This window comes from Rhinoraja longicauda, chromosome 6, assembly GCF_053455715.1.
Source record: "Rhinoraja longicauda isolate Sanriku21f chromosome 6, sRhiLon1.1, whole genome shotgun sequence".
Classification (NCBI taxonomy): Eukaryota; Metazoa; Chordata; class Chondrichthyes; order Rajiformes; family Arhynchobatidae; genus Rhinoraja; species Rhinoraja longicauda.
In genome coordinates, this window is record NC_135958.1 from 48,451,545 (window position 1) to 48,479,324 (window position 27,780).

At 42.4% G+C, this 27,780-nt stretch overlaps 1 protein-coding gene across 1 annotated transcript in view; it reads left to right on the top strand.

Annotated features, from left to right (window-relative positions):
• Positions 1–27,780, top strand: part of dnah9 (dynein, axonemal, heavy chain 9) — a 467,621-nt gene that overhangs the window by 133,628 nt on the left and 306,213 nt on the right. The window contains exons 35-39 of the mRNA XM_078400937.1: positions 998–1,172; positions 7,548–7,721; positions 10,958–11,165; positions 18,984–19,149; positions 26,829–26,931. Coding sequence (XP_078257063.1) covers positions 998–1,172; positions 7,548–7,721; positions 10,958–11,165; positions 18,984–19,149; positions 26,829–26,931 — 826 coding nt within the window. The remainder of the gene's footprint in view (positions 1–997; positions 1,173–7,547; positions 7,722–10,957; positions 11,166–18,983; positions 19,150–26,828; positions 26,932–27,780) is intronic.

A 27,780-nucleotide genomic window follows, 5' to 3' on the forward strand; every position in this document is an offset into this window, starting at 1 on the left:
GTAGCACATCTTATGTGTTGTTCAAGTTTCGGGAGAACTGACTTTAGGTCTGCATGGTTGAAGTCCCCGGCTATGATGTGGGCTGCTTCTGGATATGTGCTCTGTTGTAAGTTTATTGCACCGAGCAGGTAGCCTAAAGCTGTGCTAGCGTTAGCATTCGGTGGGATGTTGACTGCTGTTACTATAACCCCTGTAAATTCGCGAGGAAGGTAAAAAGGCCTGCATTTAACTGTTAGGGACTCCAGATCAGGAGAACAGTGGCTATCTATGATTTGGATGTTAGTGCACCAGCTGTTGTGCACGTAAATGCATAACCCCCCCCCCCTTGCTCTTACCGGAGTCGATGTTTCTGTCCCAACGAAACGCTGTACGCCCGGCTAGCTCAATGGCTCCGTCTGGGATAAGTGGATGAAGCCATGTCTCTGTTACTAAGAGAATGCAACAGTCCTCCACGAGTTTGTTTGCTGATATCTGTAGTTTTAGTTCGTCCATTTTGTTGATGATGGATCTGGCGTTGGTGAGAAACATGCTGGGTAGCGGTGGTTTGTGTGGCTGTCTCTTTAGCTTGGCAAGTATACCGGACCGGCATCCTCGCTTTTGCTTCCTGTTTCTCCTCCGCCTGCGACGCCTGTTCGCGCCGACAACTATCCACGGAGCGCCCGGTGTCCTGGCTATCTCTTCCGGTATATTTCGCGGGTGTGGAAATTCGCGCACAAGGTCCCGATTGCACTGGAATCCTATGATCAGAAGATCCTTTCGGTTGTAGGTAGGATTTGCCTGATTTTCCTGGTTTGCATGACTAAAATTGACTAACAGACATAACACAGATAACACACATAAAACGCACCGAAAGGGAGAGCTGTGAGCCGCTGCGTCCGTGCGCGCCGCCATCTGTGCAGTTTTATGATCTAAATCCATGCTTGCAGGTTCTTTGGAGCTTGTTCGTATCTTGCAGAGGACAAGGATTTTCTTATTATTCTTCACCTGATGTCTGCAGGTTTAAGAAGATCATCCCAGTGCCAGAACAGAGCATGGTCCAGATGCTTTGCTACTTGCTGGAGTGTCTGCTGACGAAGGAAAATACCCCCGCAGACTCTCCCAAAGAACTCTATGAACTCTATTTCATTTTTGCCACGATCTGGGCATTCGGTGGTGCTTTGTTTCAGGATCAGGTGAGAACATCCTACCGAATCTAAATTTAATAAGTGAAGAAGGGTCTCGACCCGAAACGTCACCCATTCCTTCTCTCCTGAGATGCTGCCTGGCCCGCTGAGTTACTCCAGCATTTTGTGATACCTTCGATTTGTACCAGCATCTGCAGTTATTTTCCTATACTAAAATTAATAAGGGTTAGTTGCCTGATATTATCCTTAGAGCTGATGGCAAAGTGAACAAATTAAATAAAGTTAGCAGTAATGTAATGGCCACTGGAATATCACACGCAATTTACAATAGATTTTGTGATTTTTGTATATATATATATATTTTTTTTAACTGACCCTTTTCCCCCTGGAGAAGATGATAAAGACTTTAAACCAGTGACAAAAAGTGTGAAGGCAATTAGTTTCTAAAAGGATTTTTCCAAATGTAACGTACAGGCACCTTGAGAACTTTCCTTTTTAATTTGGTTGCAGTCAGAAAACAAAAAGACAATGTGGAACTTGGGGGAAAGAGCTCTTTGAAGATTTGTGGATACTTATAATAAATCCAGACACTGGCATTAAAGACAGCATATCGGCAGCTTTATTCCTTGAGCTGTGAGCTGTTTGGTTTTGTGAAAGTGCTGGGACTATTCCTGTGAATGATTTGGATGTAAATGGCATGATCATTAAATCACCAATGAAGCTAAGAATGGTGGCATTGTAGCCAGCCTGGAGGGTAGTCTGGGTGATATTGGTATGTTGGTGAAATAGGTCCTGGAGAAGGGAAGATTAAGAGGGAGCAAGACTGAGGTATGCACAATTATGCGATTAAATAAAGGGCCGACAGTTCGCCAGGTGTCGCGGGCATGATCGTGAGGAATCTTCCAAGAATCGTAGTGGATCATAGAGACCGTTCCCTCCGTAACTCCCTGGTCCACTCGTCCCTTCCTACCCAAACCCCCCCCAACCCCCCCCCCCTCCCCGGGCACTTTCCCCTGCAACCACAGGAGATGCAACACCTGTCCCTTTACCTCCCCCCTCAACTCCATCCAAGGACCCAAACAGTCTTTCCAGGTGAGACAGAGGTTCACCTGCACCTCCTCCAACCTCATCTATTGTATCTGCTGCTCTAAATGTCAGCTTCTGTACATCGGTGCGACCAAACGCAGGCTCGGCGATCGTTTCGCTCAACACCTTTGCTCAGTCTGCCTTAACCAACCTGATCTCCCGGTGGCTGAGCACTTCAACTCCCCCTCCCACTCCCAGTCTGACCTTTCTGTCATGGGCCTCCTCCAGTGTCATAGTGAGGCTGACTGGAAATTGGAGGAACAGCACCTCATATTTCGCTTGGGCAGCTTGCAGCCCAGCAGTATGAACATTGACTTCTCCAACTTTAGATAGTTCCTCTGTTCCTCTCTTTCCCCCCTCCCCTTCCCAGTTCTCCCACTGTCTTCCTGTTTCCACCTATACCCTTTCTTTGTCCCGCCCCCCTGACATCAGTCTGAAGAAGGGTCTCGACCCGAAACGTCACCCATTCCCTCTCTCCTAGATGCTGCCTGACCCGCTGAGTTACTCCAGCATTTTGTGATACCTAAAAATTGTAATGATGCTCGATTCAAGATAACATTGATTTCTAGTTATGGTTAGGGAGTTACATATCTACGCAATAATAAGGAACTGCAGATGCTGGTTTATACCAAGATGTACACAAAATGCTGAATTAACAGCGGGTCAGGCTGCATCTTGGGAGAAAATGGATAGGTAACGTTTCAGGTTAGGACCCTTCTTTCGGCTCAATTCTAGGTAATTACATTTCCAGGTAATTGGGAATATGCACATCATCAGGAACTGCTAAACAAAATGTCTACTTAAAGATTTTAGCTGGAATCTTTTAACCATTCTGAGTGCAGATATACTGGAGTGAATTTCCATAGTTTGCTTTTTATTTCAGATAATTCTTATTTGCTTTCTTTAATAATCATGAATATGTCTACTGAATGAACAGTGTCTATTATCTCAATATCTTTGGTCCTCTGCTTCCACTAAAATTAATATAAGTGTTTATTTTGAATTTGGAAAGGGAAAATTAACTGATTGAACATTCAGGAATTTAAATGAACTTTGATGTTTGGAGATTTGACTGAAAGTATTCTCCATGGAGCAAAATTTGAGAAACAATTTTTATCATCATCTAAAAGAACACTGTTATCTGTCACTGCTGCTTCTGAAATGTTTACCTGTCTTTTGTGAGATTATCATACTTTTTTTTTTCCAGTTTTACTTCAGGTTGCCAATTTTTGCAATGTTTTTTACATTTTTATTCATGTTAAATCTTTTTTATCTGTAAACTCTTTATCAGGAGGAGCAGGTAATTGTTAATATTCCTGACTTTATTCCATAAGACCTTTTCTGAACAAATTCTGCCTGGTCACGATACTATCAATACTTGCTGCAGGTATTTTGTGAAGTTGGAGATGATGACCTATCTTAGAGCAATAGCTGTTTTTCCAAATCCCAAGGCAGCTTGTCCTTTTGGTTCTGGTTCTTTGAAAGTGTATGAAGAGATTGACTGAGTTTAAATGTCACCCAAATAAGAATGATTCTGTTGAAAGATGCTCTACCGGCTTAAAATTACAGCAAGTATAAATCTCTCGACCTGACATATTACAGCCTTGTGGATTCAACAGTAAATTCAAATAAATAGTTCTCTCATTCCAATTCTTACTTGTTAATTCACTCTCTATTTTCTGCCCCTCACCTTTATCCCTTTTGACATTTAATCTCTTTTGTCTTTCTCAGTGTCACAGACTTCCCCTTCTGTTCTCCCCTCCCTCATACTCTACATCTTAAACTGTGTTTGGCATTTGAAAGTTTCTCTCAGTCTGATGTGAGGTGATTGATCTGAAATGTTAACTTGCTTTCTCTTTTTACAGACACTCTGATCTGTTGAGTGTTTGTGCTTATTTAATTTAGTTTAGTTTAGAGATACAGCAGAGAAACAGGCCCTTTGTTTCATCGAGCCCACCGGCCATCCATCACCCGTTCACATGTTCTCGGCTATTTCACCTTTGCATCCAGTCCTCACACATTAGAGGCCAATTAACCTACAATTCCCACATGTCTTTGGGATGTGGGAGAAAACCTGGGCACCTGGAAGAAACTCAAAGGGAGAAGAGGCAAACTCCGCACTGACAACACCTGATGTCAGGATCGAGCCCGGGTCTCTGGCGCTGTGAGGCAGCAGCTCAACCAGCTACCCCTCTGTGCTACCCCTCTGTGCTACCCCTCTGTGCTACCCCTCTGTGCTGCCCCTCTGTGCTGCCCCTCTGTGCTGCCCCTCTATGTTATCCCTCTGTGCTACCCCTCTGTGCTACCCCTCTGTGCTACCCCTCTGTGCTGCCCCTCTGTGCTGCCCCTCTGTGCTGCCCCTCTGTGCTACCCCTCTGTGCTACCCCTCTGTGCTGCCCCTCTATGTTACCCCTCTGTGCTACCCCTCTGTGCTGCCCCTCTGTGCTGCCCCTCTGTGCTGCCCCTCTGTGCTGCCCCTCTGTGCTGCCCCTCTGTGCTGCCCCTCTGTGCTGCCCCTCTGTGCTACCCCTCTGTGTTACCCCTCTGTGCTACCCCTCTGTGCTGCCCCTCTGTGCTGCCCCTCTGTGCTACCCCTCTGTGTTGCCCCTCTGTGCTGCCCCTCTGTGCTACCCCTCTGTGCTGCCCCTCTGTGCTGCCCCTCTGTGCTGCCCGTCTGTGCTGCCCCTCGGTGCTGCCACTCTGTGCTGCCCCTCTGTGCTGCCCCTCTGTGCTGCCCCTCTGTGCTGCCCCTCTGTGCTGCCCCTCTGTGCTACCCCTCTGTGCTACCCCTCTGTGCTACCCCTCTGTGCTGCCCCTCTGTGCTGCCCCTCTGTGCTGCCCCTCTATGTTATCCCTCTGTGCTGCCCCTCTGTGCTGCCCCTCTGTGCTGCCCCTCTATGTTATCCCTCTGTGCTGCCCCTCTGTGCTGCCCCTCTGTGCTACCCCTCTGTGCTGCCCCTCTGTGCTGCCCCTCTGTGCTGCCCCTCTGTGCTACCCCTCTGTGCTGCCCCTCTGTGCTGCCCCTCTGTGCTACCCCTCTGTGCTACCCCTCTGTGCTACCCCTCTGTGCTGCCCCTCTGTGCTGCCCCTCTATGTTATCCCTCTGTGCTGCCCCTCTGTGCTGCCCCTCTGTGCTGCCCCTCTGTGCTGCCCCTCTGTGCTGCCCCTCTGTGCTGCCCCTCTATGTTATCCCTCTGTGCTACCCCTCTGTGCTACCCCTCTGTGCTACCCCTCTGTGCTGCCCCTCTGTGCTGCCCCTCTGTGCTGCCCCTCTGTGCTACCCCTCTGTGCTGCCCCTCTGTGCTGCCCCTCTGTGCTGCCCCTCTGTGCTACCCCTCTGTGCTGCCCCTCTGTGCTGCCCCTCTGTGCTACCCCTCTGTGCTACCCCTCTGTGCTACCCCTCTGTGCTGCCCCTCTGTGCTGCCCCTCTATGTTATCCCTCTGTGCTGCCCCTCTGTGCTGCCCCTCTGTGCTGCCCCTCTGTGCTGCCCCTCTGTGCTGCCCCTCTGTGCTGCCCCTCTGTGCTACCCCTACCTAGCCAGCTGCCGGTTCTCCCTGCAGAATGTTTTAATTTTCAAACCAGTAGTTTAGATTAGTTTAGTTTAGAGATACAGCACGGAAACAGGCCCTTTGGCCTATCGGGTCCGCGCCGACCAGCGATCCCCGAGCATTAACACTATCCTACACACAAGAGACAAATTACACTTATACCAAGCCAATTAATCTACAAACCTCTATGCGTTTGGACTGTGGGAAGAAACCGAAGATCTCAGAGAAAACGCATGCGGTCACGGGGAGAATGTACAAACTCCGTACAGACAGCACCCGTAGTTGGGATCGACCCAACCCTAAGGCAGCAACCCTACAGCTGCGCCACCGTTCCACCGGGATCAAAGGTGGATGGGCGAGGAGAGGACGTAATTTGCTGGTCGACCAAGGAAGGCGATGGCTGGAGGCCCAGCAGCAACCTGGGGCTCGCCTGGATCGGACACCGCTCTTAACAACTGGAGCGTGGACTGGACTTGGAAAATGGTGCCAAACATGCAGCCTCTTGCATTCGGGCTCAGTAGACAATTTCTGTACAATTGGTAATCAGGGATGGTTTGGTGATACTCGACTGGACCGTTTGTAAGAAAGTAATTTCACTGTGAATTTGCATTTTGCACATGTGAGAATAAAGCACCATAGAACTTGCTAATAACAGGTAGAAAAATACCGTCCGACCTCTCTGTAGCCTGAAGTGAATGAAATAAGCTTTACGTTCTCTGTTGACGGGAAACCTATTTGTAAATTTGGCTTCACACATTGCTTTATTCTATTCTTTACATCAGAACAATGGCTGGTTTGGAATTAGAAATATTATTCAATACCCTTCAAACTGGCTAAATCTGTAGATTCTAATACCTTCGCCATTGCCTTCACATCCATTAGTGGTGCATGGCTCACAAAGCTTCTTGAACTCTTTTGCTGCATGCCCACCGCGTTTCCCTAATCATCTCTCTACATAAAATATAAAGTGCTGGAGGAACTCAGCGGGTAAGATAAGGCATCTGAAGAAGGGTCTCGACCCGAAACATCACCCATTCCTTCTCACCAGAGGAAAGACACCAGAGATGCTGCCTGTTCCACTGAGTTACTCCAGCATTTTGTGTCTATCTTCAGGGTAAGATCGGGCACTCTGAAGAAGGGTCCTGACCTGAAACATCGTCTCCATTCCCTCCACAGGTGCTGCCTCACCCACTGAGTCCTCCAGCATTTTGTGGTTTGCTTCTGATTCAAACATCAGCAGTTCTTTGTGTTTCCAACACTCTGTGTCCTTTTGCTACCTGCCATTCCCAGTCACGGGATACCGTTGGTCTCTATCAATCCCTGATGAACTGGAAGACATCATCAGAGACATTATTATGAGATTATAGACGTTAGACTTTATAGATACAGCATGGATACAGGCTTTCCTCCAGAGATGCTGCTTGACCCGCTGAGTTACCCCAGCATTTTGTGTCCATCTAAGGTATTGAGTGAGTAGGTTACTGAAACTCTTCCCTCTTGTTGCAAAATCCAGACCAAGAAGAAACGGCCTTAAAATTGCAAGAATAAAATTCAGATTTGTGGAGAAGGTTAAAACCTGGAACTTTTCTCGAAAGGCTGTAAATTGAATACTGGGACAGTTCAAATGTTAAAATGTTGTAAGGTGTAATTGGTAGATTGTTGTCAGTGGAAGGGAAAGGATTAAATGGCAGCTTCGGTTACATCTTTCTGATGTTGTGAACCCAAAGATCGTGTTCCTGAACAGTAAACTGGAAACCTGCGCTCATTGCCATTCCTGTTCTCCCTCAGCTCATAGACTACAGAGTGGAGTTCAACAAGTGGTGGACCTCAGAGTTCAAGACCATCAAATTCCCATCACAAGGCACGGTCTTCGACTACTATATCGACACAGAGACAAAGAAGTTTGAGCCCTGGTCAAAACTTATTCCCAAATTTGATCTTGACCCAGACATCCCTCTGCAGGTAACTAATCAATTATAGATTAAATACTTATTAATTTGGAAAGTACATGTTCTGCTTGCATTGAAATCTCACTTGTCTGCTGCTCTGTAAATGGATTTTAACTTGCTTGTTAGTCTTGACATATTTGTTGATATACATTGTGCTAATTATAAAGTAACAGAAATTTAATCAGAGGCCATCTGCTCCATTGAGTCCAAAAAGCCAGCAGTACATGAGGTTGGTAGTCAGTTCCCCTGCAAAACTGTTGGTTTGTGTAACTCTGTGAGTGCCTATTCAGAGAATCCCTGCTTTTCCAGAGTGTTTTCTGTTTGCATCACAATGAAAACAGTGAGTTCTAACCCCCACTACACTTCGGATGAAAAGATTTTCCCTCAATTCCCTCCAGTTTCTTCCACCATTGATCTTAAATCAATGTTCTTTTATCATCAATCTTGGCCAGATAAATTTTCCCACTCATCCTTCTAACTCTACGATAACTTTTTATTTATATAATATTTTACTTAAATCTCACCTCTATCTTTTGTTCCCAAAGAAGAGGAATAGATCAGGTAAACACACAGAGACTCTTGCCCAGCGTAGGGTGATCGAGGATCAGAGGACATAGTTTAAGGTGAAGGGCAAGAGATTTAATAGGAATCTGAGGGGTAACTTTTTCACACAAAGGGTGATGGGTGTATGGAACGAACTTCCAGAGGAGGTAGTGGAGGCAGGGACTATCGCAATGTTTAAGAAACAGGAAGGTACATGGATAGGATAGGTTTCGAGGGAAATGGGCCAAGCGCTGGCTGGTGGGCTGGGACATGTTGGCCGGTGTGGGCAAGTTGGGCCGTAGGGCCTGTTTCCACACTGTATTATTCTATTACTCTATAACTCTCTATGACTCTATAGCATGGAGGCCCATGGAAATGCACATTGGCTTCCCATCATTTGCAGGATCGGTCAAAGTCAGCATGGATTTATGAAGGGAAAATCATGCTTGACCAATCTTCTGGAATTTTTTGAGAATGTAACAAGTAGAATGGCTAAGGGAGAGCCAGTGGATGTGGTGTATCTGGACTTTCAAAAAAGCCTTTGACAAAGACCCACACAAGTGTGCAAAATTAGAGCACATGGTATTCGGGGGTAGGGCATTGACATGGATAGAGAACTGGTTGGCAGACCGGAAGCAAAGAGTAGGAATTAACGGGTTCTTTTCAGAATGGCAGGCAGTGACTAGTGGGGTGCCACAAGGCTCAATGCTGGGACCCCAGTTAGTTACAATATATATTAACGATTTAGACGAGGGAATTAAATGTAACATCTCCAAGTTTGCGGATGACACAAAGCTGGGTGGCAGTGTGAGCTGCGAGGAGGATGCTATGATGCTGCAGGGTGACTTGGATAGGTTGGGTGAGTGGGCAGATGCAGGGGAGATGCAGTAGAATGTGGATAAGTGTGAGGTTATCCACTTTGGTGGCAAGAACAAGAAGGCAGATTATTATCTGAATGGTGTCAGATTAGGAAAAGCGGAGGTGCAACGAGACCTGGGTGTCCTTGTACATCAGTCACTCAAAGTAAGCATGCAGGTAGTGAGACCACACATAATAATAATAATAATAATGCATTACATTTATATAGCGCTTTTCAAACACTCAAAGACGCTTTACAGGGATTTCTAGAACATAGAGAATTGAATAAATAGATAAATAAGTAAACGAACAGAAAAAGGAGGCAGAAGGTGAGGTGACGGTCAGTGGTTGAAGGCAGTGCTGAACAGGTGAGACTTCAGTGATGTTTTGAATGTGGTGAGTGAGGAGGAGTCTCTGACGGTTTGGGGTAGTGAGTTCCATAGGGTGGGAGCAGCGATGGAGAAAGCCCTGTCCCCCCAGGATCTGAGTTTGGTCCGGATGGGGGGGGGGGGGGGACAGGAGATTGGCAGCAGCAGAGCGGAGGGTGCAGGTGGGAGTGTGTCTGTGGAGGAGGTCGGTCAGGTAGGAAGGGGCCAGGTTATGGAGGGCTTTGTAGGTCATGAGGAGGATTTTGTACTGGATTCTCTGGGGGATGGGGAGCCAGTGGAGTTTGTAAAGGACGGGGGTGATATGGTCACGGATCGGGGAGTGGGTGAGTAGACGGGCAGCGGAGTTTTGAATGTATTGAAGTTTACTGATGATTTTTGAGGGTGAGCCATAGAGGAGGCTGTTGCAGTAGTCCAGACGGGAGGTGATGAAGGCGTGGATGAGGGTTTCTGCAGCTGTGGAGGAGAGGGATGGACGGAGACGGGCAATGTTTTTGAGGTGGAAGAAGGCTGTCTTTGTGATGTGTTTGATGTGTTTGTCGAAGGAGAGGGTTTGATCAAAGATGATTCCAAGATTCCGGATGTGAGGGGTATTGTGTGCAGTTTTGGTCTAATTAGACAAAGGACATTCTTGCTATTGAAGGATCAAACACGGTCTCTGGCATCGTGAGGCAGCATCTCTAATGCTGCACCTCTGTGCCGCCCTAAATAATGCCTTTGTAGTTTTAAACCCATTTCTATGGCTCTGGAACTGGCTGAGCTTTGGTGGTCTATGTGTAAAGACATATTCCATACAGCTATTCTCCATTGAAGCTCACCTCACACCTTCCCAAAACTGCTGACTACGACCTAACTTACCCACCGCCACCTATCACCCCGGCAACCAACGACTCGCTTCCCCAGTAATATGATCACATCACGCAAAGAGCTGGAGTAACTCAGCGGGACAGGCAGCATCTCTGGAGAGAAGGAATGGGTCAGAAGAAGGGTCTAGTCCTAAATCATCACCCATTCCTTCCCTCCAGAGATGCTGCCTGTCCCGTTGAGTTACTACAGCAATTTGTGTCTACCTTTGGTTTAAACCAGCATCCCGACTTGTAACCCGAACCTTCTCACACATCCTCTACAACCTTCTGCCTCTCTCTGCTGTGACCAGTGTTATGTATCCAGGTTTCTATGAGGTGATTCTAAACTGTGCTCTGTGAACATATTGGAAATGGTATTTTCTTCAACATGAATGCAGAATAAAATTTACCACAGTGAAAGTGGTAAATTTTACTTTGTGGCAAGTTGAACAAAATTCACACTACTTTTCAGAGAAGATTGTAGTTTGCTACTCCTAATGTAGACAATGCCGAGGAAGGGTCTCGACCCGAAACGTCATCTATTCCTTTTCTCCAGAGATGCTGTCCGACCCGCTGAGTTACTGCAGCTTTTTGTGACTATTATTCCTTTTTTTTAGGCTTGTTTGGTGCATACAATAGAGACGATTCGCATCCGCTACTTCATGGACAGGCTGCTGGACAGACGCAGGCCGGTCATGCTTGTTGGCAATGCAGGGACGGGGAAATCTGTGCTCGTCGGGGAGAAACTCGGATCACTGGATCCCGATGAGCACATTGTGAAGAATGTGCCATTTAACTACTACACCACATCTGCCATGCTGCAAGGTGAGATGATCCCTTCTACTCAGAGCACGGGGCTGGTTATTGAAATGGATGAGAAACTTACAGATGAGTAAATATACCTTGGAATTGCCAATGTCATCCAAATGGCTACATAAAATCTTAATAATGCGAAATGGCATTGAGTATGCAGAGAGAGACTAGAAATTCAATACCTAACTTCAGCAAAAATTATGATATCTGAAAAAGTGAAATGTCAATGTTTGTTGAACAATTTACAATGGTAAATATTTGTACAATTACACGTGCAAAATTCTAGACAAGATGAGGTAAGATGACGTGCACTGCGATATCCGTAATAGTTATTATTTGGTTTAATTTGAAGTAATTGGAATTTCAAGTCTCAGGATTACAAGTCTTGTACGTTACATTATTGCATAGCAAAATTCCTTTATGTAGCCTCTATACAAAATGAAATCTTTGCACACCAATTTGTGTTTCCCAGCTTGTTCTGGTCCTTCACAAGGCACTGACTAGTATGTGTAGGAAGGAACTCTAGATGCTGGTTTACATCGAAGATAGACACAAAATGTTGGGGTAACTCAACGGGATAGGCAGCATCTCTGGAAAGAAGGATTGGGTGACGTTTCCGGTCTAGACCCTTCTTCAGACTGGTATCTAACTAGTCTAACTTGGACACTAACTAGTATCCTACACTCAGGAAATTCTTGCGTGCAAATGTTCACAGAAGCTTTTTTTTTCAGTGCTATTGCTCGAAAAGTATGCTGAGGGCATTTTTGAAATCCTGCAAGAACTGCAGCACGATGAATAATTAAAACACAGGTCATGTTTGCACAACCCTCTTGATTAGCACATCACTGAAAGCCGTATCAAAACGTGGTGACCTTGGAGCATCATCCTAGATTAACAGACGTATCATTATTGACAGTTCCCTCTGTCTTGACAGTATATCTTGGCTAGACCACTCATGCCTTGTGCATAATGTCCTGCATTTCATGTTACTATATTGGAGATCTGACTGTTGTGAGTAAAATATGAGAGGCAAAACTGACTCTGCGAGTATATTGTAAGATTTCCCATTAATTAAATAAGGACCTAGATGACAACAGATGGTGAATAGAAGGATTAACTGGATAAAATAATGTAGGATGAGTCATGCACAGTATTAACACAGGGACAAATTGGCGAGGCCAAATTGTGATATTCCCACAATATTCTATATGATATTACTAAATTAGTATCGTGGTCAATAAAAGGAGAAATGCATGAATTTGGGATAAATAATTCCTGATCTAATGATATTTGTGATCTAGTTGGGCATTGGAGTTTTATTTTGCAATGCTACAGATTCGGGACAGATAGTGAACTTTGCCTAATCGAGAAATGAATTGTAGTCAGATATCTCTATTGAAAGTTGAAAGGGGTGATGTGATTGTGTCTGTCTCTTGTTGCGCTGTGCTGCGATGTGCATTTCTTGGTTGTCTATTTTTCTGATTGTGCTTCATGTCAGGGTGATCGTTTGTTTGATCTTTGATGTGGATGTTTGATCGGAATAATTGGTAATCATCGAGTAACCAAAATGGGGTCAACACATTTCAAAAGCATCATATTCATTTTAAAAGATTGATGGACAAGGCTTTCTTACACCTTATTGCCTTAACCTCTCTGCTGCACAGCTTCCAGACAGGATAACTGTGACAATAGATCAGTACTGCTAGTGCACCAGCTCAAATATGCCCCGTGTCAAAATAGTTATTACTTGAAGGGTTTCAGGGAAAGTCAAGAAAGGTCATAGAAACATGGAAACATAGATAATAGGTGCAGGAGGAAGCCATTCGGCTCTTCGAGCCAGCACCGCCATTCATTGTGATCATGGCTGATCATCCACAATCAGTTACCTGTGCCCAACTTCTCCCCATATCCCCTGATTCCACTAGCCCCCTAGAGCTCTATCTAACTCTCTCTTAAATCCATCCAGTGATTTGGCTTCCACTGCCCTCTGTGGCAAAGAATTCCACAAATTCACAACTCTCTGGGTGAAAAAGTTTCTTCTCACCTCAGTTTTAAATGGCCTCCCATATACTCTAAGACTGTGGCCCCTGGTTCTGGACTCCCCCAACATTGGGAACATTTTTTTTGCATCTAGCTTGTCCAGTCCTTTTATAATTTTATGTCTCTATAAGATCCCCTCTCATCCTTCTAACTCCAGCCTAGTCTTTTCAATCTTTCCTCATTTGACAGTCCCGCCATATCATATCATATATCATATATCTACAGCCGGAAACAGGCCTTTTCGGCCCTCCAAGTCCGTGCCGCCCAGTGATCCCCGTACATTAACACTATCCTACACCCACTAGGGACAATTTTTACATTTACCCAGCCAATTAACCTACATACCTGTACGTCTTTGGAGTGTGGGAGGAAACCGAAGATCTCGGAGAAAACCCACGCAGGTCACGGGCCCAGGGATCAATCTCGTGAGCCTACGCTGCACTGCCTCAATTACAAGGATGTCCTTCCTCAAATTAGGAGACCAAAACTGTACACAATACTCCAGTTGTGGTCTTACCAGGGCCCTATACAACTGCAGAAGAACCTCTTTACTCCTATACTGAAATCCTCTCGTTATGAAGGTTAGTAAAGAAGATATCCTTCAAAGATAAGGCAACACCGACATTGACTCCTCAGATGGAGGTAACCTTCTGATTGATGACCTTAACATCTCTGAGTCCAACAGTGCAATTTAGTTCCAATGTAACTGTTGGCAGCACATTCCCAATTATTTATTCATGTGCAGTCTCGCTGTAGATGTTTCTGGGATTCTCTTCGCAGAGCGGGATATATTTCCTGCAATAATGAGGCAAAGTGAAGTAAATGATGATATAATCTGTGCACCATCATTTCCTCTCACTTCTGTGGCTTCATAATGACACTGGTCTTAAATTAGGTGTGGGATTTCAGAAGAATCCATAGGAGACGAGTGCCTTCCAGCAATTCCCAGCGCCTGTTAGCCAGACGGATGCTCTTGCACTGGGTGGACTCAGGAAGGAAACATCGTTTGGCCTGGCAAAAAAATGAGTTCACTGTTTTTTTTTGGTTCTCATGCATATCACACTTGGGAAATAAGATTAAGCAAGCTTGCGTAGATAAAAAGGTATATGTTTGAGAAGCAGATCTTTAACTGCTCTCTTAGGTGAGGTAAAATACTTTAGGTATAAAAGGAGCACACACTCATGTAATGAACTTGCCCCATTTTTATGTGGTCTAAATTCAGTCATTTCTATTCCCTGAAGTGCAGATGACATACTCTGCTCTTTATTAAAGTAATTTATTTGTGCTTTTGGGAAATAATTTATTCAGCTTTCCAGTGGCTCAAAAATGCTCTATGCATTTACTATCTCATCACAGAACCTCATTAAGTGGTGACGCATCCAGTTGCCATTTCTGTAGGAGTTCTTTTAATTTTAAAGTGGCTGAAAAGCAGTTTGAATAACCATTTAAAAACATGCAGTACACAGGCAACACATGACTGGCGCCCCTAAATCAGGGAATGCACTCTCAGCGTGATAACGCCAATGTATTTGTTCACCAGTCCAGACTAACACACAATACACGATAAACGATGTTCCAAAATGCAGAACACTATTGGAGATACAGCATGGGAACAGCCCCATCGGCCCACCGAGTCCACGCCGATCATCGATCACTAGTTCACTTTAGTTCTATGTTACCCTGCTTTCTCATTCACTCCTTATACTTTAGGGGCCATTTTCCAGGGACCAATTAACCTACAAACTCACATGTCTTTGTGATATGAGAAGAGACTGCAGCACCTGGGGCAAATCCATGTGGTCACAGGAAGAACATTCAAACACCACACAGACAGCACCCGAGATGATGATGGAACCCAGGTCTCTGGCGCTGTGAGGCAGCAGCTCTACCTGTTGTGCCACTGTGAATGCTTTATTTCCCAAAGCATTCAGTTGCATTCTTTAGTGTTGGCTACGGGAGCTCACGTTTTGAATATTTTCCCTTTGACATTTTGATGTGTGGCCATGTTTGCAAACTATACACATGCAAACTGCTACGATGTGTGGTGAGCTTGGTTTTCAATAGGAATCATCTTCGTACTTCATCTGTCTGAAGAAGGGTCTTGACCCGAAACGTTACCTATTCCATATGGAACAATTTACAATTGTACAGATGTCAATTAACCTGCAAACCTGCATGTCTTTCCATGAGTTTTGTTTCACTGCAAAAAAATAAATTGAAGAAGAACAAGCAGTAAAATAGAGTGAAAGGCACAATTAGCGAGCCCATTAAAAGGCCAAAGCACAGAAGCAGACCATGACCTGAACAGAGAACGGAAGATGGCCCAAAGCTGCAACGGCTGAAATAATAATTCAATAGCAACTAAAAATTGAAAAGATGAAACAGAGGAGAAATTTGAAAATGCCAGCTTTAGGTGGCTATTGAGTTGTCAGCACTCAAAGCAATGAGACTTATAATAAAATCACAGCCTGCACCGCACTCCAAAATCACCAAACAATTGTAACAGTACTTTCTGTTCTGTTAAGTCTAATAAGTGTGTGGTTGGCAATTAATTTTCAGTTATGAAAATCTAACATCATACTATCTGAAGAAGGGTCTTGATACGAAACGTCACCCATCCCTTCTCTCCAGAGATGCTGCCTGTCCCACTGAGATACTCCAGCTTTTTGTGTCTATCTTCGGTTTAAACCAGCATCTGCAGTTCCTTCCTACGCCATACTATCTGTGATTATTTTGTCATTTTATTTCCATTCAATGTGTCATTTGACTGTTAGTTATGTTGGAAAAAGATGGGACCTTCTGACCTCACAGCAAAATGTCAACACTTGAATATTACGTTCACAAAGGCAGGTTTTTATAGAGGTCATGTATTAGCAGAAGATAGACACAAAATGTTGGAGTAACTCAGCGGGACGGGCAACATCTCTGGATAGAAGGAATGGGTGACGTCACGGGTGAGACCCTTCTTCAGACTGATGTCAGGGGAGAGGGAGATACAAAGATAAGGAAGTGTAAGGTGTGAAAAAAAGACAATGGGGATGAGGCTCAAGGAAAATGTAGACTAGGTCACTGAAAAGGCCAAAGGACAGAAGCAGACCATGATACATCATTGTTAGCTGGGAGAAGGTAACAACAAAGCAAACAGAGATACAATGTTGTCCGTGACAGTCAGACTGGTCGGAGAATTGGGAAGGGGGAGGGATGGAGAGAGAGGGAACGCAAGGATTAGAGAAGTCAATGTTCATACTGCGGGGGTGTAAGCTGCCCAAGCGAAATATGAGGTGCTGTTCCTCCAGTTTGTGCTGGGCCTCACTGACAATGGAGGAGGCCCAGGACAGTAACGTCAGTGTGGGAATAGAAGGGGGAGTTAAAGTATTTAGCAAGCGGGAGATCAGGCAGGTGTAGGCGGACTGAGCGGGGTTAGAAGGGTTGTGGCACTAGAACGTTTCTCCATTCACCTCTTAGACAATAGACAATAGGTGCAGGAGGAGGCCATTCGGCCCTTCGAGCCAGCACCGACATTCAATGTGATCATGGCTGATCATTCTCAATCAGTACCCCGTTCCTGCCTTCTCCCCATACCCCCTGACTCCGCTATCCTTAAGAGCTCTATCTAGCTCTCTCTTGAATGCATTCAGAGAATTGGCCTCGACTGCATTCTGAGGCAGAGAATTCCACAGATTCACAACTCTCTGACTGAAAAAGTTTTTCCTCATCTCAGTTCTAAATGGCCTACCCCTTATTCTTAAACTGTGGCCCCTTGTTCTGGACTCCCCCAACATTGGGAACATGTTTCCTGCCTCTAACATGTCCAACCCCTTAATAATCTTATACGTTTCGATAAGATCTCCTCTCATCCTTCTAAATTCCAGCGTATACAAGCCTAGTCGCTCCAGTCTTTCAACATATGACAGTCCCGCCATTCCGGGAATTAATCTAGTAAACCTACGCTGCACGCCCTCAATAGCAAGAATATCCTTCCTCAAATTTGGAGACCAAAACTGCACACAGTACTCCAGGTGAGGTCTCACTAGGGCCCTGTACAACTGCAGAAGGACCTCTTCTACCCATGTACTGCCCCTTCCACAGGGCAAGGTAAAATCAGATGCAGTTAGTCCATGCTCCAGTGTCCCTTGTTGATCCTCGCATGATGAGAGGATCAGGACTCAGTCTGATGCCTATTATGGTTGAGCAGCTGCTGGCAGGTAGTCCAAGCCTCACCGTGAATAAATGACTAACGTGGGATTTCGAAGATCAATGAGCATCAACATCGGCAAGCAACGAAAGGAAAGGAAAGAACATTTCTGATGGCTGCCACAGTTCGCACAACATGCTTGATAATAGAAGAGAACATTTTGGCAGGAAAATCACTCAGCTGTCTTGGGCTGTGACAAGGAACATGCTGTCAAAGAACTTGGCTTACAAATTCACTGCACACAGCAAATAGAGCAGTAGAAGAAGTAAAACAAATTTGTATGGATATCCCATTCTTGTTGGAAAGGGGCTGGCCTCAGCTCTCCATCAATGTCAAAGGCAGAGCTGTAAACAATAAATGACTGAGGAAATTCTAACCATTAATTGCCACGCCATACCATTTACTTTGGAAGGAAGATTTCAGAGCTTGATTCTGATTTCATAGAAACCAAGTGAACAGCACCAGTATTGACATTATTCTGTTTTAGAAACATAGAAACATAGAAAATAGGTGCAGGAGTAGGTCATTCGGCCATTCAATATGACCATGGCTAATCATCCAACTCAGTATCCCGTACCTGCCTTCTCTCCATACCCACTGATCCCTTTAGCCACAAGGGCCACATCTAACTCCCTCTTAAATATAGCCAATGAACTGGCCTCAACTACCTTCTGTGGCAGAGAATTCCACAGATTCACCACTCTCTGTGTGAAAAAAAACGTTCTCATCTCGGTCCTAAAAGACTTCCCCCTTATCCTTAAACTGTGACCCCTTGTTCTGGACTTCCCCATCAGTGGTCTGAAACTCTGCTGTAATTGTAATGGCATCGTTATGGGGAAATGGAACAAGTGACCTAAAATACCATTTCATAATTTTTTCTTTTTTTCTATTCATACAAAACGACAGAGAGGCAATTGTATGAAAGTTGTCAAATTAAATAGAAAGAAACTGTAACAAAGTGTGTGAGATTAAAAGTAGGGGAATCAAGAACCAGAAGACATAGGTTCAGGTGATGGGGGGGAAGATTTAATAAGAAGGGCGGTGAGTATATGGAACGAGCTGCCGGAGGAGGTAGTTGAAGCAGATAGTTTCGTTTATACAGCGCGGAAACAGGCCCTTCGGCCCACCGAGTCCACGTCGACCAACGATCCCAGCATCCTAAAACTATCCCACACACACTAGAGACAGTTTTTAAACAATTTTACCATTAAACCTACAAACCGTTGTTCCACCATGCCGATAGGTGCTATCACAATGTTCAAGAAACATTTAGGCAGGTACGTGGATAGGATAGGTTTAGAGGGATATGGGCCAAACATGGGTAGGTGGGACTAGTGTAGATGTGACATGTTGGTCAGTGTGGCCAAGTTGAGCCGAAGGGCCTGTTTCCATATTGCATGACTCTAAACTCTATTAAGGGTCAGATGGTCCTCAGCATTCATTGGCATGAGTACATCATCTTACCGGAAAGGCAGTCTTAATACCAGAACTACAAAGGATAACGTTGATAACTCTAGCTGTGTGGTTGCACACTTGTTCTCCTGAGATTAAATCTCATGCTACCTGTAATAATATTTGCTGTTTATATTTTGTAGCCATACTGGAAAAGCCGCTCGAGAAGAAGGCTGGCAGGAACTACGGGCCACCCGGCAACAGGAGACTGGTCTACTTTATTGATGACATGAACATGCCTGAAGTTGACACTTACGGCACTGTCCAGCCGCATACACTCATCAGGCAGCATTTGGACTACAGCCATTGGTATGTGCTACGCAGTTACTTAATGCATCCTATCTTTGTAGATCATGGAAGATGAAGTAGTAGAGATGAACGATGTATGAGTTTGTCTCGGGAGGGTAGGACAAAATGTGCGATAAGAAAATAACTGCAGATGCTGGTACAAATCGAAGGTATTTATTCACAAAATGCTGGAGTAACTCAGCAGGTCAGGCAGCATCTCAGGAGAGAAGGAATGGGTGACGTTTCGGGTCGAGACCCTTCTTCAGACTGAAGAAGGGTCTCGACCCGAAACGTCACCCATTCCTTCTCTCCTGAGATGCTGCCTGACCTGCTGAGTTACTCCAGCATTTTGTGAACAAAATGTGCGTTAATCAATTGGCGGAAACTTATAATGTTTGCTCGACATTATGTTGAATGCAATCTAGGCTGCTTATTCGGATCACGAACACCTGAATTCATTTCCAAGAGAAAATTATGTCCCAGTCATTTCATATCATATCATATCATATATATACAGCCGGAAACAGGCCTTTTCGGCCCTCCAAGTCCGTGCCGCCCAGCGATCCCCGCACATTAACACTATCCTACACCCACTAGGGACAATTTTTACATTTACCCAGCCAATTAACCTACATACCTGTACGTCTTTGGAGTGTGGGAGGAAACCGAAGATCTCGGAGAAAACCCACGCAGGTCACGGGGAGAACGTACAAACTCCTTACAGTGCTTTTCATTTTGAGGATTACCAGTACTTGTTCACTGCAGCTTTTTAACTCTGCTTTCTGTGAAGTTTCATGGTATACATTCGATTGCGTGAAGTGGCGTGAGTTCCATGTTGTCCAAAAGCGCAATGCTTGCATCTATTTCGAGAGGGCTTTGTGTACAAAAACAGGGATGTAATGCTGAGGCTCTATAAGGCGCTGGTCAGGCCGCAATTAGAATATTGTGAGCAATATTCGGCCCCATATCTGAGGAAGGATGTGCTGGCTCTGAAGAGGGTCCAGAGGAGGTTTATAAGAATTATCCCAGGAATGAGTAGGTTAACCTATGATGAGCGTTTGTTGGCACTGGGCCTGTACTCGCTGGAGTTTAGAAGAATGGGGGGGACCTCATTGAAATGTACAGAATAATGAAAGGCTTGGAGAGAATGGATGTTGAGAGGATGTTTCCACTAGTGGGAGACCCCAGGACTAGAGGTCATAGCCTCAGAATTAAAGGACGTTCTTTTAGGAAAGAGATTGGGAGGAATTTCTTTAGTCAGAGGGTGGTGAATCTGTGGAATTCTTTGCCACAGAAGGCTGTGGAGGCGAAGGTCACTGGATATTTTTACGGCAGAGATAGATAGATTCTTGATTAGTACGGGTGTCAGAGGTTATGGAGAGAAGGCAGGAGAATGGGGTTAGGAGGGAGAGATAGATCAGCCATGATTGAATGGCGGCGTAGACTTGATGGGCCGAATGGCTCAATTCTGCTCCTATCACTAATGATCTTATGAAAAACCCCATGATATCTGACAGAGTTGTGACTTTTGATTTCATAAATTGACCATTGATCCAGATTGAAATCTGTTTGCATTACTGAGGAAAGCAGGCTAGATATGCTGGGTAGACTTGATCAACTTCATTTTAAAACTGACATCGGACTCAAAATAAAGCCTATATTTGACATAATATTCATTTGAACATTTATTGGAATATTTCTAATTAATATTTCAGAGCAAGATTTAACTGAGTTATATCTAAATGTTTTTATGAATTGTAATGAGAGAAATTGATTGGAAAAGCTGGAAATTGATTGAAAAAGCTTACCAAATCTGGTATGAAACTTGTATCATAGGAATCTGTCAAGTTTATAAATGGCACTAAATTCCTTCCAGCCTTGTAAGTTTGCTGAGATATACCCAAATTATGGTGCATATTTTAAATTGGCTTCCGGAGATTAGAATGGGCAAACAGAATGGGCAAACATGATATTAACCTGTTGAGTTCTGGTTTTCCGTGACAATTTTCCAAATACCAGTAGCATTGGACATGGAGTTAAGGCCTTTTTTCCCCAGCACTTCGTGTAAGTAGACGAGGGACATTTTCATGTAAATTTTGTGTGAGAGTGCAAATTTTTTCATTTTGTACATACAGAAAATAATCAGGTTTATCTTCATTTATTAGTTTAAATCACTCTATCCACACTAATATTCCTTTTTAAACCAACATTACCAAATTATGAATTCATTTAATTGTTCTTTTCAGGTGTATTTGCCAGGCCCAATAATTGAGAACACGTCCTGAAAATATATTTATTGTTTGCAAAACAGTTTGGACTTGAGGATGTGATAAGATATTTAAGAGATACAAGTTTTAAATTCAACAACGATGTTGAGAAACTCCTAGTTTCTTTCAAAAGATTCATTCATATCCATAAAAAAAATACTGCCGAGTCATAGTCATAGAGTCATAGAGTGATACACAGTGGAAACGTGCCCATACCAGCCAACATGTCCCAGCTACACTTCCCATGTTTGGCCCATATCCCTCCAAACCTGTCCTATCCATATTTCTTGTTTCTTAAATGTTGGGATTGTTCCTACCTTAAATACCTCCTCCGGCAACTTGTTTCATACCCCCACCACCCTTTATGTGAAAAAATTACCCCTCAGATTCCTATTAAATCTTCTCCCCTTCACCTCAAACTTATATCCTCTGGTCTCATCCTGAAACCTATTGATGGACCTATGTGGATATGGTGGGTATTAGAACAAAGTCTAACATTGGTGAACTTGAACGTTTAGAGTAACAAAGAAACAGCTTGAACACATGGAAGGACATGATAGTACAGAGCCAGTGTTAGAATCATGCCTCCTCATTATGGCACCAACTGCAACTGCTGCAATGCCAATTGCTGCATATGGTGGAAATTCTCAATGCAAACAAGAAATGCTCAGAAGATCAGGTGGCATTTTTGGAGTCAAAAAACAGAGTTAAAACTCATTATTTAAGCCATCAGGGCCAGGAGTCTTCCCATTTTTCATGGATTTAATAGTCTCTTCAACGTCTTTCATAGTTATTTCTGCGCCCAGTAAATTTCTATCACTCACATTCAAACCAGGAAGGTTACATTCCTGCAAAAACTTTTGCATCTGCGCAGAAGTATCTGTTATTTTTGATGAATATAATGACTGATAAAATTGCAAAAATCTCTGATTAATATCCTTAGGTAGTTTAAGCAAATCTCCATTTTCTGATCTAATTTTATGAATTGTAGAATCATCTTCTAATTTACGGAGTTGACGTGCTAGCAATTTCTGTGGTTTATCTCCAAATTCAAAATGTTTTTGTTTAGTATATTGAAAAAGCCTTAAAATATGAGCTGAAAGGATATAATTTAACTTATATTTGAGAACTGCAATTTTATTATGTATTTCAATAGAGGGAGCGATGGCATTTGTTATGTCTAACTGTCTTATCTGACTTTCCAGGTCATTCTGTTCAGCTCGGTTCTTCTTGTTTTGAGACGCTTGAAAAGCAATAATACATCCTCTCACAAACGCTTTAAATGTTTCCCAAAGCAGGGACGCAGGTGTTTCAGGAAGGTCATTTGCGTTAAAAAAAATCTCAAATTGCGATTTAAGATAATCATAACATGCTTTTTCATTTAAGATTTGCGGATTAAATCTCCAATTAGTCTGTTTCCCCGTTACTCCTTGGAGTTTTACCCTAAATGTTAAAGGGGCATGATCGGATATAATAATATTATGATATTTTGAATTATACGTATAAGGAATAAGTTTGGAGTCCACCAAGAAATAATCAATTCTTGAATAAGTTTTATGCACAGGTGAATAAAATGAATACTCTCGGCCTGAAGGATTATCAATCCTCCAAACATCTTTTATATTTGCATTATTTATATAAGAGTTTAATAATTCACACGACTTGGATTTTGTTTTCCTTTGAGTTGTTTTCTATCAACAGAAACTTATCATTCCAAGGCGACAATATCCGTATTTTTAGAGATTATCCTGCTGAGGTGGTTAAGAAAAGAGCACTTTTTAATGAGACAAGATCAATTCTGAGGAAGATCCCATCGCTCAGATTCGGAATGTTGTACCCGGCCAAACTGCGAGTCACCTACAAGCAGACAGAGTTTTATAAAAAATTCAGTGGTTTGATCTCTCCACGTTTGCAAACTGTATATAGTCACGCCTTTAAACAACAGAGATTGCCACAAACTCTGACTGAATCAACAATAATCCTCATTCCTAAAAAAGATAAGGATTCTGAAGACCCTGGTTCGTATAGGGCGATAGCTCTTTTAAATACTGATCAGAAGATATTAGCGAAAATCTTAGCTCAGAGATTAAGTCTAGTTATAGACAAATTGATACACCCCGATCAATCAGGCTTTATAGCCAAACGATATTCATTTTTCAACTTGAGACGCTTGTTTAATATAATTTATTCAAATAGACTATTAAATGAAGATTTAGCAATCATCTCGCTAGATGCTGAAAAAGCATTTGATCAAGTAGAATGGCCCTATCTTTTCTCAGTGATGGAAAAATTTCAACTAGGTGAAAATTTTTGTGCATGGGTGAAACTTTTATATACATCCCCAACAGCTAGAATATTAACTAATCAAATGCTGTCATCTAAATTTCATTTAGCTAGGGGTTGTAGACAAGGATGTCCACTATCACCACTTTTATTTGCCCTTATTATAGAACCACTTGCTGAGAGTATTAGATCAAATTCAGATATTTATGGCTACAATACTAAATATACAACCAATAAAATTTCTTTATATGCGGATGATGTATTAATATATATTACAAAGCCAGAAATTAGCATTCCGAATTTATTAAATCTCATAACTCAATTTGGTTCATTTTCAGGTTATAGAATTAACTGGTATAAAAGTGAAATTATGCCAATAATGGAGCATAATCCGGCCATACTTCAACAATTTCCTTTTAAAATTGCCTATGAAAAGTTTAAATATCTTGGAATTTACGTGACTAGGAAATATACTTCTTTATTTAAATCAAATTTTCCTCCTTTACTTGCTAAATTACACAGAAATATCCAATTTTGGAAAACACTTCCTATATCATTAGTTGGTCGTAGTAATGCTATAAAGATGATCTTTCTTCCACAGCTATTATATTTATTTCAAGCAATTCCGATCTACCTTCCAAAAAAGTTTTTAAAAAAAATTGATTCAATTGTTACTAATTTTATTTGGGACTACAAGACTCATAGAATAAATAAAAGACACTTATGTAAGTCTAAAATTAATGGAGGAATTGCTTTACCTAACTTTTTATTTTATTATTGGGCGGTTAATATTAAAAATATAACCTGCTGGTTGGATGATTCTGATCAACAATCGGATTGGTTAAAGATGGAGAAAGAGGATTGTTTACCATTTGATATTGGTGCAATCCTCTTAGCTCCAATAAATTTAAATAAAAAAACATATGGAGGTAATCCCATTATACATAGTGTTATCCGTACCTGGAAACAATTAAAGCTTACGTTAAAATTGAGTAAATTATCTGTTTTCCTTCCTATTGCGAATAATCCTTCTTTTAAACCGTCTGTCTTAGATAGAGGCTTTGCTCAATGGAAAAGTTATGGAATCAAAAGGGTGGGAGATCTTTATCATAAGGGAACTTTTCTTTCGTTTCAGGAGTTACAGCAGAAGTACGGATTACATGTTAATAATTATTTTAGATATTTACAACTTAGAGATTATGTAAAATCACACATGCAAGAATATAAGTTTAGAGGTCCAGAAATACTTGATGTATGCCTGAATCGACATTATAACTCAAATAAATTAATATCTTTTATTTACAATATTCTCCTTGACATTGACATTCCGTCATCAGAATCTTATAGACGAGCATGGGAGGACGAATTGAATCAAGTTATAATGCAAGATATATGGGATGAAAGTTTACAACATATACATCAATGTTCATTGAATACTAGACATTCCTTAATACAATTTAAAATAATACATAGATTACATTATTCGAAGACGAAATTAAATAGGATTTTTCCTAGTATCTCTCCTATGTGTGATAAATGTCAATTTCAAGAAGCTAATTTAACTCATATTTTCGTAACTTGTATAAAAATGCAAAACTTCTGGTTGGAGATTTTTAAAATAGTTTCTAAAGTTATTAATAAAAAATTAGATATGGACCCAAAATTAATTATATTAGGATTATCAGAACATACTACAAATTTTACAGTAAGTCAGGTACATTTTCTTGATTACAGTCTAATAACTGCGAAAAAACTAATACTTAAATTTTGGAAAAAACCAATAACCCCCACAATTAAAATGTGGACTATGGAAATGACAGAGACCCTGCATTTGGAAAAAATAAGGTTTGCCTTAATCGACAAACCTGAGTTATTCTTAAAAATATGGTCTCCATTTATTGAATTTTTAGAAAAGTAAATGGGTTTGGCACAGGACTAAAATTAAAAAAAATAAAAAAAAATTTAAATAAAAAGTTGAAACTTGAGTTGGGGGTTGGATGTACAGCTGTGGTTTTTGTCTCCCGGATCTACTCCCGTTAATTTTTATTGTTAGATCTTTTTTTTTTTTTTAACCCTCTTACTCTCTCTCCCCAAGTTTATAGTTTTATATTTTTATTTTTACTTTCTCTCTTCAAAAATTTAAAAATTGAAGCTATGTAAGAACTTTGTAACAAATGTGTTTTTTTTTAAATTTCGATTTGTACATATGCTTTTCAAAAATAAAAAAAAATAAAAAACAAAAAAAACAGAGTTAACATTTCAGGCCAATTACTTTTGCTAAATCACTACCGATATGCCAACAAGCTAGGGAGCTAGCCGACTGGATAGAGAATCGGCTTCATGGAAGGAAGTAGAGGGTGATGGGAGAAAGTTGAATTTGAGACTTGCAGCCTCGTGTGCCTCAGGGATGGGTGTTGGGCCTATTGCTGTTTGTGGTTTATCTCAATGATTTGGATGAGAATATACAAGGCACGATTAGTAACTTTGCCGATGACACTAAAGTGGGTGGTATTGTAGATAATGAAGATGGTGATCAAAAGCTACAGCAGGATCTTGATCGGTTGGGCAAGTGGGCTGAGGAATGGTTGGTGGAGTTTTTTGCAGATGTGTCGTTGCTGTTTGGGAAGTCAAACTAGGGCAGGACTTTCAGTGAATGGCAGCACCCTGGGGAGTGTTGTAGAGCAGTGTGGTTTCCTTGGTGCATGCACAAAGTTCCTTGAAAGTGGCATCACGGGTGGATAGGGCGATAAAGAAGGCGTTTGGCACATTGGCCTTCATCAGTCAGGATATTAAGTATAGTTGGCATGTTATGTTACAGTTGTACAAGATGTTGGTTTGGCCATATTTGGAGAAACCTGTTTAGTTTTAGGCACCCTGCTATATATGAAAGATATAATTAAGCTGGAAAGAGTGCAGAGAAGATTTACTGGGATGTTGTTTGTACTTGAGGGCTTGAGCTATAAGGAGAGGTTGAGCAGGCTAGGATTATATTCCTTGGCGCGCAGGAGGATGAACGTAGCTCTGATAAAGCTGAGGTTATGAAGGACACACTATAACTGCAAGCACTCTCCGTGTTTCTGCATTACTTTGTTCATGCCTGTTCACCCACTTACTCAAACTAATGTCAAACTAAATTTCATCTTTTACCAGGTACGATCGAACTAAACTTACCCTCAAAGAGATTCATAATGTGCAATATGTTTCCTGCATGAATCCCACATCTGGCAGCTTCACCATCAACCCTCGTCTACAGGTACAATGAATGAGTTTGTTTTGGTTGATGTTTGCAAAATTGGTTCAATGAAAACATGAGGGGGTAATGGCCAAATCCGTAAAATAACAATAAGACCCTCTGCATAAAGTCTGTGGAATACAAAACAACTTGAGGATGACAAGGCTGGTGAAGGGGGAAAATAAGCTATAGATGGGGGGAAATCTGAAATATGAACGGATATTCCAGGCGATTCTCAGCAGGTCAGACAGCACTTGTGGAAAGAGGGAGATCTGTGAAGAGGTGCTGCATAACCAACACTGTCTGTCTTCAGATCACAATGCTACCTTGTGAATCTTAATGATTCTTTATAATTAGGGGTTGTTACTAAGGCCAAGCACAGTTGCAGTACTTGATGGCTGTACAAGGAGATTTAATCTCCACTATCACTCTGCAACTCAGCAGAAGAACATTTTGATGCACTCTAGCTTCCAGGAGCAGATTGATAAGATCAAAGCCTTCTTGGGCAAGTGGAGACATCTGGCACAAAGAGCGGAAGATCTGCAAATACTTCATATTGAAGGTTCAAAACAATCAATAAAGCATTTCACTCTTAATCTGCAGACTAATCAGTCCTGCATTTCAATTTGTTTAGGTGCTGCACTAGATGACCACAGTGATCAGTGGGACAGAGTTGCTGGTCCCAGATTTACAATATGTAAATCACTTACTGACAGAGATCTATAAAGCTATTGTCATGCTCTGTAATTGTTGATCAAAATGGGCAATTGATTACAGCACTCTGCAATTTTGAATATAATTGCAGAATATAATTACCAGAATGTTATAATTGGGGGAGACTTTAATTGTGTCTTAGATCCTTATTTAGAT